This window comes from Pisolithus orientalis (genome assembly GCF_024613125.1).
Source record: "Pisolithus orientalis strain OTSU chromosome Unknown F5J12scaffold_4, whole genome shotgun sequence".
Classification (NCBI taxonomy): domain Eukaryota; kingdom Fungi; phylum Basidiomycota; class Agaricomycetes; order Boletales; family Pisolithaceae; genus Pisolithus; species Pisolithus orientalis.
The window spans coordinates 1760559-1777662 of record NW_026260785.1 but is presented as its reverse complement, the minus strand read 5'-3'; the positions used below and the strand labels follow the sequence as shown (position 1 = coordinate 1777662).

At 48.1% G+C, this 17104-nt stretch overlaps 7 protein-coding genes across 7 annotated transcripts; 4 read left to right on the top strand and 3 right to left on the bottom strand.

The window, feature by feature from the left end:
• Positions 1–822: 822 nt before the first annotated feature.
• F5J12DRAFT_889379 (cytochrome P450) lies at positions 823–2934 on the top strand (the record flags this gene model as incomplete). Its single annotated transcript, XM_051747323.1, has 12 exons — positions 823–912; positions 972–1082; positions 1142–1267; positions 1323–1482; positions 1537–1620; positions 1676–1772; positions 1829–1955; positions 2003–2098; positions 2151–2162; positions 2223–2397; positions 2452–2695; positions 2763–2934. 12 exons carry the CDS (start codon positions 823–825, stop codon positions 2932–2934), a joined length of 1494 nt encoding a protein of 497 aa, XP_051603915.1.
• A 222-nt stretch (positions 2935–3156) lies between these two features.
• On the top strand, positions 3157–4380 carry F5J12DRAFT_808343 (uncharacterized protein). Its single transcript, XM_051744711.1, has 5 exons — positions 3157–3432; positions 3548–3617; positions 3709–3796; positions 3915–4068; positions 4191–4380. The coding sequence occupies exons 1-5, from the start codon at positions 3409–3411 to the stop codon at positions 4287–4289; spliced, it is 435 nt and encodes a 144-aa protein (XP_051603914.1). The 5' UTR covers positions 3157–3408; the 3' UTR covers positions 4290–4380.
• Positions 4381–5785: 1405 nt separating this feature from the next.
• Positions 5786–7894, top strand: F5J12DRAFT_889378 (cytochrome P450; the record flags this gene model as incomplete). The annotated part of the gene is made up of 12 exons (XM_051747322.1): positions 5786–5875; positions 5935–6045; positions 6102–6227; positions 6283–6442; positions 6497–6580; positions 6636–6732; positions 6789–6915; positions 6963–7058; positions 7111–7122; positions 7195–7357; positions 7412–7655; positions 7723–7894. The coding sequence occupies 12 exons, from the start codon at positions 5786–5788 to the stop codon at positions 7892–7894; spliced, it is 1482 nt and encodes a 493-aa protein (XP_051603913.1).
• Positions 7895–8483: 589 nt separating this feature from the next.
• Positions 8484–9538, top strand: F5J12DRAFT_714437 (silencing group B protein; the record flags this gene model as incomplete). Its single annotated transcript, XM_051740893.1, has 5 exons — positions 8484–8547; positions 8639–8726; positions 8845–8954; positions 9062–9190; positions 9315–9538. Coding segments are annotated over 5 exons (615 nt in total), but the record flags the coding sequence as incomplete, so codon positions are not given.
• A 664-nt stretch (positions 9539–10202) lies between these two features.
• Positions 10203–12590, bottom strand: F5J12DRAFT_714498 (Cullin repeat-like-containing domain protein; the record flags this gene model as incomplete). Its single annotated transcript, XM_051740896.1, has 10 exons — positions 10203–10258; positions 10390–10872; positions 10921–11089; positions 11144–11533; positions 11589–11978; positions 12032–12128; positions 12176–12260; positions 12312–12407; positions 12454–12502; positions 12561–12590. The coding sequence occupies 10 exons, from the start codon at positions 12588–12590 to the stop codon at positions 10203–10205; spliced, it is 1845 nt and encodes a 614-aa protein (XP_051603911.1).
• A 127-nt stretch (positions 12591–12717) lies between these two features.
• F5J12DRAFT_398866 (uncharacterized protein) lies at positions 12718–13954 on the bottom strand. The gene is made up of 6 exons (XM_051739235.1): positions 13794–13954; positions 13423–13739; positions 13319–13375; positions 13212–13268; positions 13081–13157; positions 12718–13028 (listed from the first exon to the last, which is right to left on the bottom strand). The coding sequence occupies exons 2-6, from the start codon at positions 13639–13641 to the stop codon at positions 12929–12931; spliced, it is 510 nt and encodes a 169-aa protein (XP_051603910.1). The 5' UTR covers positions 13642–13739; positions 13794–13954; the 3' UTR covers positions 12718–12928.
• Positions 13955–17095, bottom strand: F5J12DRAFT_398865 (heterokaryon incompatibility protein-domain-containing protein). Its single transcript, XM_051739234.1, has 8 exons — positions 16990–17095; positions 15159–16935; positions 14979–15104; positions 14407–14923; positions 14322–14360; positions 14200–14271; positions 14071–14140; positions 13955–14005 (listed from the first exon to the last, which is right to left on the bottom strand). The coding sequence occupies exons 2-4, from the start codon at positions 16929–16931 to the stop codon at positions 14435–14437; spliced, it is 2388 nt and encodes a 795-aa protein (XP_051603909.1). The 5' UTR covers positions 16932–16935; positions 16990–17095; the 3' UTR covers positions 13955–14005; positions 14071–14140; positions 14200–14271; positions 14322–14360; positions 14407–14434.
• Positions 17096–17104: the final 9 nt, after the last annotated feature.

Here is a 17104-nt window from a genome sequence, read left to right as displayed (position 1 = left end):
CTGGACACAGTCCACGTTCTCCCTGTCCCGTGCAGGGTTTACAACATGCGGCATGGTGCGTGATACGTGAAAAGTGTAAGTATCCGTCGGATAAGGGGGCTCACTAATAACTTCCGTACTGTTCCGTATCATCTCATTGACGAGGTATTTACTGTTGTTTGTACCCGACGAACTGTGGTCAGTCGATAATCCGTTCGGGGCCATTGTTACGGTCGTCAGAGCATCCTCTAACAATAGGATAATTCTTACGCAGAGCGGGAACCTGCCAGCAAGTATACTTTATCCAGTGCCAATACACATGCACTTACATGCCCTTTTTGAATTTTGACTTTTTTGTTACGCTACTTTGAACGTACCAGATTGTTCAAGGTTTAATTCCGCAATGATCCTCGCGGCTATAATGCCACTTGGCCAGTAGTGGGAACATGCGGAAGGAAGTCCCGTGAGTTACTCCCAAAATTCAACGATCGTGGACAGTCATCCACAGATGGAGAAAGAAATTTGGAATTGCACCCTTTATTCAGATACGACGATTCTAATATCGATGCCGCAGTGTTCAGTTACCAGCGAGGGTCTAATGCGACAATCAAAAGCCTCATAATCATTGGTCGGGATAATCATAAGTCCAGCTCCGTCGGGACCAATGGAGGCAGGCTTCGAACCCCATTACAGAGATATACCGTCAACAGGCGGGTACGCCTTTCGCATGCACTCCGACGGTAGACACTGTCGGTTCTTCTACTTCCACGGGTGCCTGGACGGTATATTATGACCGCTCCTCGAGGTTGTTGGCCCAACCAACTTTTGGTTAATGCCCGCCTCATGGATTTCCTCCTCACGCCTTATCTCGTTGCTGGTATCTGCGCCGCTCTAGTTGTAGCATGTTCGTTCAAGCTTCTTAGGCGTCCAAACGTAAGTCCTGTACGTCTTAACAGAGATCAAGCACTGTTAATGGTGTGCGCTGTAACAAGCTCGATCACATCCCTGTCGTAGGCCACTCAAGTTTATTGGCATCGTACTGGTTCACAAAGGGACTTGAAGTCGACCACACTGATCGGTTTGTGCAGGAGGGATACGATAAGGTGAGGAGGGTCCTTTATGTTGGCGTTCGTGACGTTGGTGCTGACTGCAAAAAACTCAGTACAAATCTGGAGCATTCAGGGTCGCTAGCTTGACCCATTGGGTCGTCTATTTGCACCGCAGTCACCTTCAGGACGTGGCGATGACTCCCGAAGATCACCTTTCATTTAACCACGCAGCAGACAACGTAAGTCAATTCCATCTTCCGGATGTTGGCTGCAATTCAAGGTAGGCCAATGCAGGCATTCAGAACAGAATATACGTTCGGCTTGAATATTAACGATGATTATCATCTACCCCTTATTCGATTGACTCTTAGTCGCAACCTTCCAGTTTTATATGCAGACTTGAGGGACGAGATCGTTGCTGCATGCAACGAATACCTTGATTTAAAGCACAATGGTTATTCTCTGAATCACACCTGACTGGAAGGTACTAACGGTCATTCGATTACAGAATGGAAAACCATCTCAGCGGTACAAGCCACTCTCAAGATTGCGAGCAGGGCAAGCAATCGGATCCTTGTTGGCCTCCCTCTTTGTAAGTCACTGAGTTGATGCACTGTCCATGCGTTTCATTAGGCATCTTTCCCTAGGCCGTGACTCAGATTGGCTCGATATGAATATAAATCTCCCTCGTGCAGTTGTGGACGAAGCAAGATTTTTGAGACTCTTTCCTAGTTTTATGGTACCGTCAGTTTCTGTCGTCGCCCTCTCGGTAAGCTTTGCTTTACACCGAAGTTGGGTAGACTAGTTGCAAAGTTTGTCACCAATCTCTCTGAACGGACCAGACTGGGGTTCGCTTTTCTTGGTCCGGTGATTAAAGAACGCCTGCAACATATGGAAGCGGAAGGCACCGACTGGGACAATAAACCTGTGAGCTCCTGCGTTCGCTATATCTTAAAAGCACTAAGGTTTGGTAGAATGACTTCTTACAGTGGTGCATGGATAGTAAGGAGGAGACTTCGCTGACTTCATTGACACGGCGTATCATTGCTATTAATTTTGCTGGCATTCATGTTCGTTCACTTTTTTCCTATTCTTCTGTATTGATCACTTCCACTACCGCAGACAACCTCGAACGTGCGTTCTTAATTACAAGTGGGAGCGGCGCACTAACTTCAGTGTGGTATCTCTTCCCAGACTTTCTCTGAGGCGCTGTTAAATCTTGCAGAAAATCCACAATATGCACAGGCACTCCGCGAAGAGGTCGAGGCAGTTGTTAGTAATTACGGCTGGACAAAAGAGGCTCTTTCGAAAATGCGAAAAGTCGACAGTTTTTTGAAAGAGACTCAGCGTTTTGAAGGCCTTTCAGTTTGTTTGTATTCCTCCCCCATTATCCTAACTGATTGGCTCAACCACTAATTGCTAGTGGGCCTTTCGCGGAAAGCAATGAGTGACATCACACTCGCTGATGGAACCTTCATCCCTCAAGGAACCTTTTTGGCCTTCCCGGCGCACGCCATGCATCACGATGATGCAGTGTATGAAAACCCAAATGTGTTTAAGCCGTTTCGATTTGCCGACATGCGAAACAAAGAGTTTGAGGGTTCTAGGCATCAGATGGTCGCTATAACCCCGGATTTGTTATCATTTGGCTTGGGAAGACATACATGGTAGGCATAAAAATTGCACAGCCAAGATTGCCTCCTCATTCACGTTGCACGCATACTGCATATGCAGCCCTGGCAGGTTTTTTGCAGCTACCGTGCTCAAAACTATGTTGGCGCATATTGTCATGTCGTATGACGTCAAGCGGGGAAATGATGAAAGTCGTCCAAATACCCTGCACGTGGGGCGCGCTATTGTGCCCAATCCCACGGCCAAGGTCATGTTCCGGAGAAGAGAAGAATGAATTGCAAATCGACTGCTCGTCGTTATATGTATTAGCAATGTTGTACTTCGATGTCGCACCCATACTTTCCAGGGAGGTTCGCCTTCTCCTTTGAGTTTATTTCTCTCCGACCAGAGTTTCAAAGACGTTCTACGTGCTGCCAGGCGACTTAGGAGTGCAGATGTCTTAGTCATGCTGTGTTTCCACGGCGCACCTTCGGGGCAAGAGCTTAGTCAGCCGCCTACTGAGCTACTTTTCAGTCGGCACTCGTTCAGCTTCTCAGCCAGGCGCGTTCAGAGTTTTCTCGGATTACTACTACCGGTATATGTTCGCCTCAAAGTGACGGATCACTGCTGTTTGAAAGCGGAACGTTGGCGCGTTTGTTGCGGCTTGCCCCACCTGATACCCAGCCTTGTCACGCCATATACCCTGCCTGACTGGATTCATTTAGTGGTGGACAAGTGAAACTCCAGTGCTCCGAACTGGCAGTATCCAATGTTGAATATTAGACCTGCGAATGTACGTCTGCGCTGCTTCTTATAAACTACTGGGCGCTCATACCCGTGTTGGAACGTTTCCTATGTCTGGTCTCCCTTTTGTCTGTTTATCCAACATTTATTCCGATCCACACCAGCCAAAAGATCTCATTAATATCCAACGATGCAACCAGCTCTGTTTACCTGAAAACTACCTTGCACAATTTTGTGAGTCAGTTTCAGTCAGGTATTATTGCAGTCTCCCTTGGGTTGACTCTCGGAATGATTTTTCGCCGCTCGCTTTGCTCTGCGAATGTAGGGGCATTCTCTATCGTATCGTGGCCTCATGCATCGCTCCTTGCAGAAAACGCAAGCGGAACGGTAGTTGGTTATGTACTGGCGTCCGTGTAAGTAATTGGTTGGACATCTATTTTCGAAACTCACAGCTTCCTGTGCATGCCCTACCGCCTTTTCTCATTTTGTGGTCACAGCTGGCTCTAATAAACTAATTCTTCTGCCGCGCAGGGAACCTGTTGACGACCAACCCCATCTTCTAATCGGACATATCAATTCCCTAGCTGTTCTTCGCCCTTACCGACGCCTTTGGCTCGCGCAGCGGCTCATGAATATCTCTACTGCGTTGTTGAATGATGACTTCTCGTATCTGCATCTTATTCCGGTGAGTTTCGTTCTGGTCTGAGACTCCCAGGAGCCTTGTTCGTCTCGTGATTCTTATCAACGTGTCGCACATGATGTCACCGTTCGTAATGCCATTCTGCATGCCTATTCCCGATCTATCAGCACAATCTGGATCATGAATACACCAATTTCGGGCGCTGCGTTGGCTCTGATGCTATTTCTGCGAGGGTACTCTATGACATGCAAGCTCGTGAGAGGTGAGTGGGGAAGTCCGAACGATGCTGAGATGGCGGCCACGGCGGAAGAGGCAAAATATAAAGCAGAGGATGAAGGGCACTGTGCAGATTTAACGCGAACAAACTCAATCGCTCTTGTTCCGAAGGAGGAGGTTCAGGCCACATGAAAAGCAACTTCGATCTTGATATGCACATCTGTCCTATTGGTAAGTACATATATCATATTTTATACGCGACTGTATAATCTCCAGTGACTAGATACAACAGCACAGATATTGGCCACTTGTTTACCTGGGACACCGTAAATTTATGGCGGCCAGATCCCGCTCGGAGCAGACAGCACTCACTCTCAAAATCCGTAGTGCACCACATTTTCCGAGTACTATGCCAGGCAAGCGTTCTCTCAGCAACGAGCTCATAAAATATAAGTCAATTGTTCGTGGCCTATTAGAGACGTACGAGGTGATCTAGGTTTAATGATGTCGCCCAAATTTCTACGTGCTGGAAGCCCTTTGGACGCTTTCGTGTAAGGATGCAGTTTTCGAATGTTCTTGCACTAAAGTACCAGTGGTAGGGGGAGGAAACCTGCTCTTTCGACGATCTAAGAAACATTTCTCGTTACCGCCTAACGGCCTTTCCTGGATGACATTCCTCTCTGGTCACGCAGTCCACGTTCTTCCCGTCCCGTGCAGAATTTATAACATGTGGCATGGTGCGTGATGCATGAAAAGTGTAAGTATCCGTCGGATTACGGGGGCATAATATCCTCACTAATAACTTCTGTACTGTTCCGTATCATCATTGACGAGGCATTTACTGTTGTTTATACCCGACGAACTGTAGTCAGCCAATAATCCGTTCGTAGCCATTGTCACGGTCGTTAGAGCATCCTCTAACAATAGGATAATTCTTACGCAGAGCGAGACGCAAGTACACTTATCCAGTGCCAATTCCCATGCACTTACATGCCATTTCTTGAATTCAGACTTTTTTGTTACCCTACTTCGAACGTAGTGAGCACCGGACTATATAAGGTTTGATTCCGCAATGATCCTCGCGGCTATAATGCCACTCGGCGAGTAGTGGGGACATGCGGAGGGAAGTCCCGTGAGTTACTCCCCAAATCCAACGATCGTGGTCAGTCATCCACAGATAGAGAAAGAAACCGCACCCTTCATTCAGATACAACGATTCTAATATCGATACCGCAGCGTTCAATTACCAGCAAGGACCTGACCTACGTGATCGTCTTCTTACCGTTTCGGATGCGGCAACCAATAGCCTCATAATCATTGGACAGGATAATCATAAGTCCAGCTCCGTCGGGACTAACGTATGGCTATTGGAGGAAGGCTTCGAACTTCATTGCATAAATATACCGTCGGCGGGTGGATATCCCTTTCTTATGCACTCCGACGGTAGACACCGTCGGTTCCTCTATTTCTACGGGTGCCTGGACAGTATATTATGGCCACTCCTCGAGGTCGTTGGCCCAACCAACTCTTGGTTAATCTCCACATCATGGATTTCCTCTTCACGCCTTATCTCGTTGCTGGTATCTGTGCCGCTCTAGTTGTAGCATGTTCGTTCAGGCTTCTTAGGTGTTCAAACGTAAGTCGTGTACGTCTTAACAGAGATCAAGCATTGTTAAAGGTGTGCGCTGTAATAAGCTCGATCACATCCCTGTCGTAGGCCACTCAAGTTTATTGGCATCGTACTGGTTCACAAAGGGACTTGAAGTCGACCACACTGAACGGTTTGTGCAGGAGGGATACAACAAGGTGAGGGGGTTCTTTTATGTTGATATTCGTGACGTTGGTGCTGACTGCAAAATCAGTACAAGTCTGGAATATTTAGGGTCGCTAACTTGACACATTGGGTTGTCTGTTTGCACCGCAGTCACCTTGAGCACGCGGCGAGGGCTCTTGAGGATCACCTTTCCTTTATCGAGGCAGCGGACAACGTAAGTCAATCCCATCTTTCGGATGTTGGTTTCAATTCAAGGTAGGTCAATGCAGTCATTGAAACTGGAACATACGTTCGGCTTGAAGAATAACGACATGTATCATGTATCCATTATTCAATCAACCCTTACTCGCAGTCTTTCAGTTTTATATGCGGATGTGAGGGACGAGATTGTTGCCGCATGCAACGAATACCTTGATTTAAAGCACAATGGTCATTCTCTGCATAACATCTAACTATAAGTTACTAACGATCATTCGATTACAGAATGGAAAACCATCTCAGCGGTACGTGTCACTCTCAAGATTGCGAGCAGGGCAAGCAATCGGATGTTTGTTGGCCTCCCTCTCTGTAAGTCACCGAGTTGATGCACCGTGCCTATCTTTCATTAGCCATTTACCCCTAGGCCGTGACCCCGATTGGCTCGATTTGAATATGAATCTCCCTCGTGCAGTTGTGGACGAAGCAAGAATTTTGAGACTCTTTCCTAGTTTTATGGTACCGTCAGTTTTTCTCGTCGCCCTCTCGGTAGGCTTTGCTTTACACTGAAGTTGCGTAGACTGGTTGCAAAGTTTGTCACCAATCTCTCTGGACGGACCAGTCGGGGGGTCGCTTTGCTTGGTCCGGTAATCAAAGAACGCCTGCAACATATGGAAGCGGAGGGCACCGACTGGAATAATAAACCTGTAAGTTCCTGCGTTCGCTATACCTTAGAAGCACTAATATTTGGTAGAATGACTTCTTGCAATGGTGCATGGATAGTAAGCAGGAGACTTCGCTGACTTCACTGACCCGGCGTATCATTTCTATTAATTTTGCTGGCATTCACGTTCGTTCAATTATTTCCTATTCTTCTGTATTGATCACTTCCACTACCGCAGACAACCTCGAGCGTGCGTCCTTAAATTGCCGCGGGACCAGTGCACTAACGTCGGCATGCAATCTCTCTCCAGACTTTCTCTCAGGCGCTTTTTCACCTTGCAGAAAATCCACGACATGCACAGGCACTCCGCGATGAGGTCGAGGTAGTTGTTAGTAAGTACGGGTGGACGAAAGAAGGTCTTTCGAAGATGCGAAAAGTCGACAGTTTTTTGAAAGAGACTCAGCGTTTTGAAGGCCTTTCAATTTGTGTGTATTCCTCCCCCATTACCCTAACTGATTGGCTCAAACACTAATTGCCAGTGGGCCTTTCGCGGAAAGCAATGAGTGACATCACACTCGCTGATGGAACCTTCATCCCTCAAGGAACCTTTTTGGCCTTCCCGGCGCACGCCATGCATCACGATGATGCAGTGTATGAAAACCCAAATGTGTTTGAACCGTTTCGATTTGCCGACATGCGAAACAAAGAGTTTGAGGGTTCCAGGCATCAGATGGTCGCTATAACCCCGGATTTGTTATCATTTGGCTTGGGAAGACACACATGGTGGGCATGAAAATTTCACAGCCAAGATTGCCTTCTCATTCACGTTGTGTGCATACGGCATGTACAGCCCTGGTAGATTTTTTGCAGCCACCGTGCTCAAAACTATGTTGGCGCATATTGTCATGTCGTATGACGTCAAGCGGGGAAATGATGAAAGTCGCCCAACTACCCTGCATGTGGGGCGTGCTATTGTGCCCAACCCCACGGCCAAGGTCATGTTCCGGAAAAGAGAAGAGTGAATTGCAAGTCGACTGCTGCTCGTCGTTATAAGTATTGTTGTACTTCGATATCGCTCTCATACTTTCCAGGGAGGTTCGCCTTCTCCCCTGAGTTTATTTCTCTCTCTGTAACTGTAATACCAGAGTTTCAAAGACGTTCTTACATAAGTCAGTAGATTTTTTCGAGAGGCACCTTCGCAGCCAAGAGCTTAGTCAGCTGCCCTCTTATCAGTCACTCACTCAGCTTCTCAGCCAGGCGCGTTCAGAGTTTCCTCGGATTACTACTACCGGTATATGTTCGCTTCAAAGCGACGAAGCACTGCTGTTCGAAAGCGGAACGTTGGCGCGTTTGTTGCGGCTTGCCCCACCTGATACCCAGCCTGTGTCACGCCATATACCCTGCCCGACCGGATTCATTTAGTGGTGGATAAGTGAAACACCAGTACTCCGAACTGGCAGTATCCAATGTTGAATATTAGACCTGCGAATGTACGTCTGTCCTGCTTCTTATGAACTGCTGGGCGCTCATACCCGTGCTGGAACGTTTCCTATGTATGATCTCCCTTTTGTCTGATTATCCAACATTATTTCCGATTCACACCAGCCAAAAGATCTCATTAATATCCAACGATGCAACCAGCTCTGTTTACCTGAAAACTACCTTGCACAATTTTGTGAGTCAGTTTCAGTCAGATATTATTGCAGCCTCCCTTGGGTTGACTCTCGGAATGATTTTTCGCCACTCGCTTTGCTCTGCGGATGTAGGGGCATTCTCTATCGTATCGTGGCCTCATGCATCGTTCCTTGCAGAAAACGCAGGCGGAATGGTAGTTGGTTATGTACTGGCGTCCGTGTAAGTAATTGGTTGGACATCTATTTTCGACACTCGCAGCTTCCTGTGCACGCTCTACCGCCTTTTCTCATTTTGTGGTCACACCCGACTTTAATAAACTAATTCCTCTGCCGCGCAGGGAACCAGTTGACGGCCAACCCCATCTTCTAATCGGACATATCAATTCTCTAGCTGTCCTTCGCCCTTACCGACGCCTTGGGCTCGCGAAGCGACTCATGAATATCTCCAGTACGTGTCCTACACCCGCTGTGTTTCCTCTCTTGACTGCGGGACGTTAACTGAAATATTTTTCTTCCCCTCGCCGGTGCCGGCATATACATGATGTCTTTACCTAGGAGAATCCATGACAAGCACCTACCACCTCCAGTATATCCAGCTGAACGTGCGGATATCGAACAGGGCTGCCTTAGCCCTCTATCGGGACGTTCTGGGGTACACCATCTATCGCGTCGAGCGCAAATACTGTGAGCGTGCTCCCGTCTCTTGCGTCAAGCTCAGAAGGTATAGAAGGCCAGGATGTCAATTACCCCTTACATCGCCCACACTTGTGCTGGAACGGTCATGGACATACGAATTTACTGCGCGCAGATGCTGATAGCGAGGATGCGTTCACCATGCGGCTTTGGATTCACGGCAATCCAAATGTGGCGGATACACGGTCAGTTCTTTCTTTCATTTATCTCATCTCAGCAATGTGCGAGGACGCAGGAGCGTTAACGAACCCCCCCAATTTACATACACTAGGCAAGAAAGACGAACAGTGCTTCGCGCCGTGCATCAGTACGCATCGTGCAAGGGTCGATTACTTCTAGCCTGTTTTCGAAGGTCACGTTCACCAACGTGATAATGACAAAACATCTATCATACCGCCGTATCTATTCCTATTACATAAAATAAGCCAGCGCCATTAATGCGTATGTGCTGTCTGTAGGTACGACCTCCGAAGGTACATCCTATGGTGTGCGAGATTTTATTCATAGGCTGGTCCATTAATTCCATGTCGAGCAGCATGATGACTACCTTCAAAGCTTGAAGCTTGGAGTTTGACCGATCATGACCGCGCACAAAATAACACACACACCCTATTCCCTTTGCACTCGTGCAGCATCAGTGAGTACTATGAAAGAAAAGGAATGTGCGTGATTCGCTGGCTAGGATGCCACTCCCCAACAGTCAGTGACAGAGACATTCCGAAAACGATCATTTGCAAAAAGCGACGTGGTGGGAAGCTCGACCGCTAATAATTCTAAGCTTACGGTTCTGTACTAGGCGAAGAACCTGGTACTGGGAGGCTAACTGCTCAGACACGGGGAACGAGATTTCCTGACAAAGTGTTGACATATGACTGTGGTATGCAGGAAAATACGCATTTGGGAGAGGGAAGAAAAGTTAGTAATACATGTCTGTTCGAAGGCCAAGTTAGTTAAATGTCACTTTAAGCTGTGTTGCAATAGATGACCAAATATACGCAAGAGATCACTTGTAGAAACTGCGAATCTGCTTCTCCACTTCTTCCGCCGAAAGCTTAATGTCTGGAGGAATGTGAGCACACCTCCATTGGGAGAAGAGGACACGTACACTTCTGCGGATCTGTTCGTGATGGAGATGAGTCAGAAAAAAAAAGTTGTCATGTCTACAGTTTTGCGGGTAGGGAGGTACTGACTTTTGCTGAACTCCTTTTCTCGCTGCTTTTGCGTGAACCGCTGCAAGCTTGGCACTACCAACTTCACCGCCTCTTCTCCAACAGCCTTTCTCGCTTCTTCATCCTCTTCCAAAACTTTCGCCATCCGATGTCTTTCCCCCACTTCTTCCAAGAGGTCGTAGAACCTCGTAAACTTTTCCTTTGTTGCAGCCTTCCATGCACTGCTTCCCACCTTTTCTTTCTCTCTGTCCTCGCTTAGTGCTTGCATCAGCGGTGAGTAATTGGCCTCGAAGTACCCAGCCTTGGCGGTCCGGAAGGCAGAAGCCAGTGCGTCTGTTGTAGGTTTTGAAAGATACTCCGCGAGTCCAGAGTGCGCAGGCTTAAGAAGTACGCGCGTGTGGAAGTAGGTTATATTATTCAACAAGAAGACCGAACCGAAGGCACCTCGCCGTTGTGTCCGCGAAACGGCAGTGACACTGCTGATGGTAGTGGTAATGACGTCATCTCGGAACCATTTAGCATACGGAAGCGTAAGGGAATGCGCAAACGTACAGACGTAGTGTTGGATGAGAACTGTCTCGCTCACTTCGCCAACTGTTGCTCTTTGTCCTTTTCCGACCTGCTTGCCATCACCCATCTTCCAGTTCCCGTCGCCCAACGCGTGGAGAGCAGAACCCACAGCTCTCTCCACTTCGGGCAGCTTGTCCAAATACTGTACTGCCTAAGACGATACTTTCAACGTCCGGTGAGTAAGGTGCGGGGTGGAAATACTCACCGAAACAACAAAATCTGCCAATCCTACACCCAATTCCCCGCCCTTTCCTGATCCGGTGGCGGCCAACTTCAAATCTGCCAAAAACTCGGGAAAGCTTCTTAAACAAACACCTCTTATTGCATTTGTTCCATCCCTTAGTTCATTGGCGTCCTTCCTTCCTTCACCTCTTCGTGCCAGGAGGGCTTCCCACTGAACCTGGGAAGATGCAAGAGCAGAATAGGTAGAGAGTGCATGGAACGTGTATTTGTGCAATGACCGCTTGACAAGAGAAGTGAAGGACGAATTTGTGTCAGTAAAAAGCTGAAGCAGTGGGGTAAGTAGAGTGTCATAAGTTGATGCGAGGAGGGAAGGGCTGGAAAGCGGAGCAAGGTCAACTAGCAAGAGTATATTCTGTCTAAAAGTGACTCGTCAATGAGGGCGGAATAACAGGCATGAATGGACATACCTCTGCTGTCCGAAGTAGATTGGCAACCCATGCACCAAATTCCTTGCCAGCCACGACACCATCGAGGGTCTCGGCGCGATCTACGACGCGCTTCGCATTGGTTTCTAGAGCTTTACGATTCCAAGTCCCGCGCATATCAGCGTATCCCCGCTGTGCCTCCTTCAAAGTTGCCAGAATAGTCTGAGATGCCGGATGTGAGGGATGCGTGGACGGCACAGGCAAAGTGCGCAGAAATGCGACAAGGGGTTTCAAGGACGCCAGTAGCGAGGGAGGAAACATGACTGGGGTGAAATCAAGTCCCGCGATAGGCGGAGAACCGGATGATCCTTCTGCGACGAGTTTCGTGTACAATTGGGTAAGTTTCTTGGCTCCTGTTTCGACTAAACGAGCCTACAAACAACTTGCACGTCAGTAAGGACACAGTGGACGAGGGCCAAGTATACAGTATCCCAAGAGTCTGCATCCGAGGATTTAAACGCAATAGCTGCATTCAAACGCCCGAGGGTGTCCATATACACCTCCACCTGCCCAGGTTGAGGGCTGAAACAATGTCAGTCGAATCCTTCTAGTCGTTGAAATATAAGTACCCTCGTAGTATCAAGCCCTCCTCTACGGCGATACCCTCCTGGCTACTCGCGACTTCGTCGATCTTTGATAGTGCACGGTCGATATCTACTCGCCCATTCGTGAGCTTAGTCGACAAGTAAAGCAGGTGAAACTAACTGAGTGACCTCTGGTTCAACTTCTGAGTTGCAGTGTACAACGGTAATATCGACTTTTCCAACTTCATCAAACGTGTATCGAGACCGGTTAAGATGGCTATTTGGATGAACAGGTTGGCCTATGGATTGAAGGGCAAACGTACATATCATCCGTTTCGATATCTGGTGTGTTTTGTTCAGGTTCTGCTCCAGCTTTTGGCGACATTGGGTCTCAATTTCAACGCGGTTTTTGAGAGCGTTTGAGGCTTACCAGCTCTATCTCGGCACTATCGTCCTCCATAACAGACCTTTCGTCGCCGAGTATGAAAAAGTATGGACCTGTTATGCAGCGGCTTGCTTAGATTGGAACATTTGATAAACTGGCACCCGTATGGACTGGGCGGCTGAGATAGTAGAAATAGATTCGGTAGTGTACACGTGTCGCGGATGGCTTACTATGAATTTACTGTACTACCGCCATGCCCATTTATACTGTACATACAAAATGCGGACGTGCCCGGTCATACCATGTACTGCTGTGGGTTACCCTCGTCCTCGGTGTACAGGAAGGCCAATATGTGAGGGTTATACAGCGAAAAGTACTAACCCTTGTTCTAGGTACCAAGCTGAATTTGAGGTTTATCCCTCGCGGATGGCTCCCGGTATCCTCAGTTCCTGTGTCCGTGCGTCGAAGAGCTGCTGATGTTTTGACGTACCTGCCTCTGCGTCGGCCATGATACTGGGATGTTCAGCAGTTGGTCACAATGCTCAAGTTAAATCGCCACCCTCACCGTCGCAAATGAGTGTGATCATCACTTGGTAGTGCAGCTAGCGCGTCTTTAAATACTTTGGAGATCTCCTCCAAGAACTTGACATGCTATGATTCAGTGCAATCGGTTCATGTGCATGTAAAGTCACTTACAGAGATGCGATTCATCACGTCGTACACCTTGTCCTCTTTCAGAATACTGTATAGCACCTGATTAAGGTCAAGAAACGATCACAGACTGACCAATTCCATTAGCTTGCCTTGGCCGGTATATGTCCTACTGAAAAGCGAAGTCCGCAATGACAGGTCCATAAGATCTAACAAGATAAAGTTCAGAAGCCAGTAAACGTGGGCCAAACCTCACTTTTCCCGTGATATCTTCTTCAAGGGCGCATCTTTCACCGATATCCGTCGTAACATCAAGTACTGCTTGGAGACTCTTAATCTCTCGCACCATACTCTGAATACCGTCGTGTCCGGAGACATCCGTCTGTGGGTCAAGGCTACCAACAAACTCGGTAAGTGGTTTAGGAGGTGTCATACTCGAAGTAGCGTCTATCCAAGTTATCGTGCCTAGATCCATGAGGACATGGCAATGTAGCGTAGGGGTCAGGTGAATGCTCACAACGGGTAGAGGATATCATGCGCTCCTGCGTAGACCGCCGATATTTCTTCGAGAAGCTACGGTCGTCAAGATTAGCGTCATTCGCTTTTATCAACGGCAGAGGCACATGCCCTAATTCCGAGCGTCTGGGATATGGCGCCGAGCTCACGCTTCACTTCTTGCATTCGTTTTCTATGCCTCGTACTTGCTCTGTCCATCCTTCTACGCAGTGTCCTCACTAAGGCATTGATAGAGGAATTCTGCGCTACCTCGGGTTCTTCTCTTTCCACAGATGGTCCGGAGGCCATTGAGGAAGGATCGTTTGATGATTCCGGTTGAGAACCTGACGAATTCGGGATGTCTTCTGAAATCATGGAGTACGGAGAGTAAAAACTACATCAAACTTACCTTCGGGCGAATGGGTGGGAGATCCTACGTCTAGGCTAGAGAGTCTGTTGAAAAACGTTGTCTTTCCAACCTAATTTTCAGGACAGGATAATCTCAGCATTAGCGGTCACAGAGAGCACATTCTCATACATAGTTTTTGAAATGCTCAATCCCAAATAAGTCTGAGAAGTATTTGATTGCCCCATTTATCATTTTACCACTCTGGTTGTCAGCTTGTGAGTATAGTCCTGCAATCAGAGCGTTATGCATACCAGAGACCGACTAGAACTTGCTGATGTGGCAGGCTGACGCTGGTAACATTTAGGAGTGTGCGAAATGACTAGTGGATAAACGTACCCAGTTCAGCAAGATGTAAAACTGTTCCCTACGATGGAAGCGTGAAGTCAACCATCCTTCGATAACACCTGCAAAAGTCACACCTAATTTCTTTGAACCGTGCCAGCCGCACTTCGTTGGGTGCAACCGCATGCCAAACTTGAGGTGTCGAAAAGTAGCAAAGACGTGTAACAGTTTGTCCGGGTTGCACTGCGCAACGCACGACCGACGTCACGAGACATTTGTTGGTGAGGCGAGTAGATAAGGCCTTCAGCAATGACACCAGTGGTTGATTGTTTGGAAGCGACAGGCCAATGGGTTGACGTAGAATTAATCTAGAGGAACTATCGCCAGAAGCTCGTGCGATCACCGTGTCCTCTTCTTTTGTCGCAGCATTTCCACCAGAAACACTACGCTGCACTGGGCGATAAGCCGGATCTGTAGGATCAACGCAGAGGACTTCGGCCAGTGACTCAAGGTCCTGAAAGATGTTGCCGTCACGCTTGAAGGTCGAATCGAAACGGCCGTAATCACCCAGCTGTTCGCACCATGTAAATTACGGAAACGATTTGCAGGGATATATTACTACTTACCATAATTCCAATATAGGTGGACTTAAGAAACTGCACATAGGTCCCATCCAGGTACAACACATACTTCGGCGAGAGAGGACCAGCCATTTGCATAGGTCCCGGGGTGTCAAGGCCGTCCCAATCATTCTGTGGTGACATGCATATCAAATGTTGTTTCAGGACGACAGAAAACATACTAACAACCAACGTTTTCCACTCAAGGGGACCATTACAACAACCAGCGCAGTGCGCAACATCAATAGTGACCGTACAATTGCCGCTGGGCCAATTTCCCCACATGGTCCTCACGGCCCAGATTGATCGGGGAAGGCGGGTGTGCTTTATGAAGCTCACACTATCGGAACTGGTATCGGCAGTAGTACCGCGGCCTGGCATACTACGGGCAAGATCTGCCTGCTTAGTCCACATCCAATCATATACTTGCTTGGCATAATCTTCCCATGGTGTACAAGTTTGGACCCGGGTTTCGTCATAGGCAGAATGGACCCATGCATTTCTAAGGTAGTAGCCGAGTCCGACCGCAAAGCGAACGTTAGCGTTGTCGTTAGCATAGATTATGACGATTAAATCGTTCGAAAGCGACAGCTTTACGGAGTTTCCTGAAATACTGCGCGGGAAGGTGCCGCAGCGAGTGAACCCGTAGTAAGAAACGGTCCTATCGTCAAGTGTGAGACTGTGGCGTGACTCATCTTGATCGCAAGAAAGAAAAAGTTGTTTGATGCGGGGAAAGACCGTGGGTTCTCCCGTTGCACCGAAGAACCTGTAATAGACGGTGGAGTCGGATAACAAGTCAATCGTCATCAGAGGTGCCGCTATATCCATTTTACATCTCAGTGTGGCCCTAAAAAGGGACGGAGAGTTGGGATAAGGGGCAAGGGGCAATGATATTTGTATGCCACCGTTGGTGATAGAAAATGTGCTCAGCTCTCTGACAAGAGATTGTCCAAGCAGCGTCAAAAGAACGGATTGAATTAGATTCGCAGGCATAACACGCCTAACCGCTGGCAGATGATCTTGCAAGCGAGACTTGAACCGTGGCACGAACCAATCTGGTTTTACGCTCCAAATGCCATTACAATCGCGAAAGTAGCTTGGGTCATCGGCCAAAATGCTACCAGATCGCCGAATCCTTCCTTTTGGGTCCCATGCGAAGATGCTATGGTCATTGGATGACCGGACGATTTCTAGCTGGAGACGATGAAAGGCGCTCTTCCCTTCCCCGTACAACATTGGCATATGCACTCCAAATAATCCCATCAATGAATATGCCCGGTCCTCCACCCGGGTTGTCTTTCGGTCTGCGGCCCATGACATCACTTGGGCCGCACTGCGGACACCTGAAGCCAGACCGTTTATCAAAACAGCCTGTGGAATGCGTGTAATTTTCTCCAAAGTATCCGCCAGGTTACGCTTGCTTCCTATGGGCACCCAATGCTCGTTAAAATACTGAACGTCCCTTGGTGCTATCAACTCCTGGAGTGTCCAGCCGCGTGAGAACCACTCTGGCCAACCATTAGAGTTGTTAAACTGCCTGTGGTCGGGTTCAGTAACGAAAGTGGGGCTGTCGACGTCATGGAGGTATGCATAGCACTTGGCCGAGTTCTCGTACCACCGGTACATGGAATTGATGGCTTCAGATAGCTCTGAGCTGCTCCTCTTGTCGATGCAGCAAGTGTCTACCCACAGCCATTGGAGGCCGTCCTTCATGGTCTGTCTGCAACTCCCGAGGATCTTCTTGTAGCCATTACGTGCCCTAATTTTCTCTCTCTCTTCTTCGCCCGTCCTCGTCAGTTCATTTATCTCATTGTAGTTCACCTCATCCCCCCAGCGATGGGACAATATCGCATAAGCTGTGGTCGCATCATCTCGTTCTTCCAACACCTTAGTTGCGGGTGTTGCTCGCCCGATATTCGTTTCCCTGTCGAGAAAGGCTTCCACATTCAACAATCGCATCTTCCTATAAAACAAAGATATCATGACACGGGTGCATGATTACAAAACTTGTGCGTACACTCTGGACCGTGAATTTGCACTTATCTGACACTCTATTCCCAGAGAGATTGGGTCAGGATACAGAACTCAAGCTTCTCAATTAGGATTCCGGTCGGAGTTTGGAGAGGGGAGCA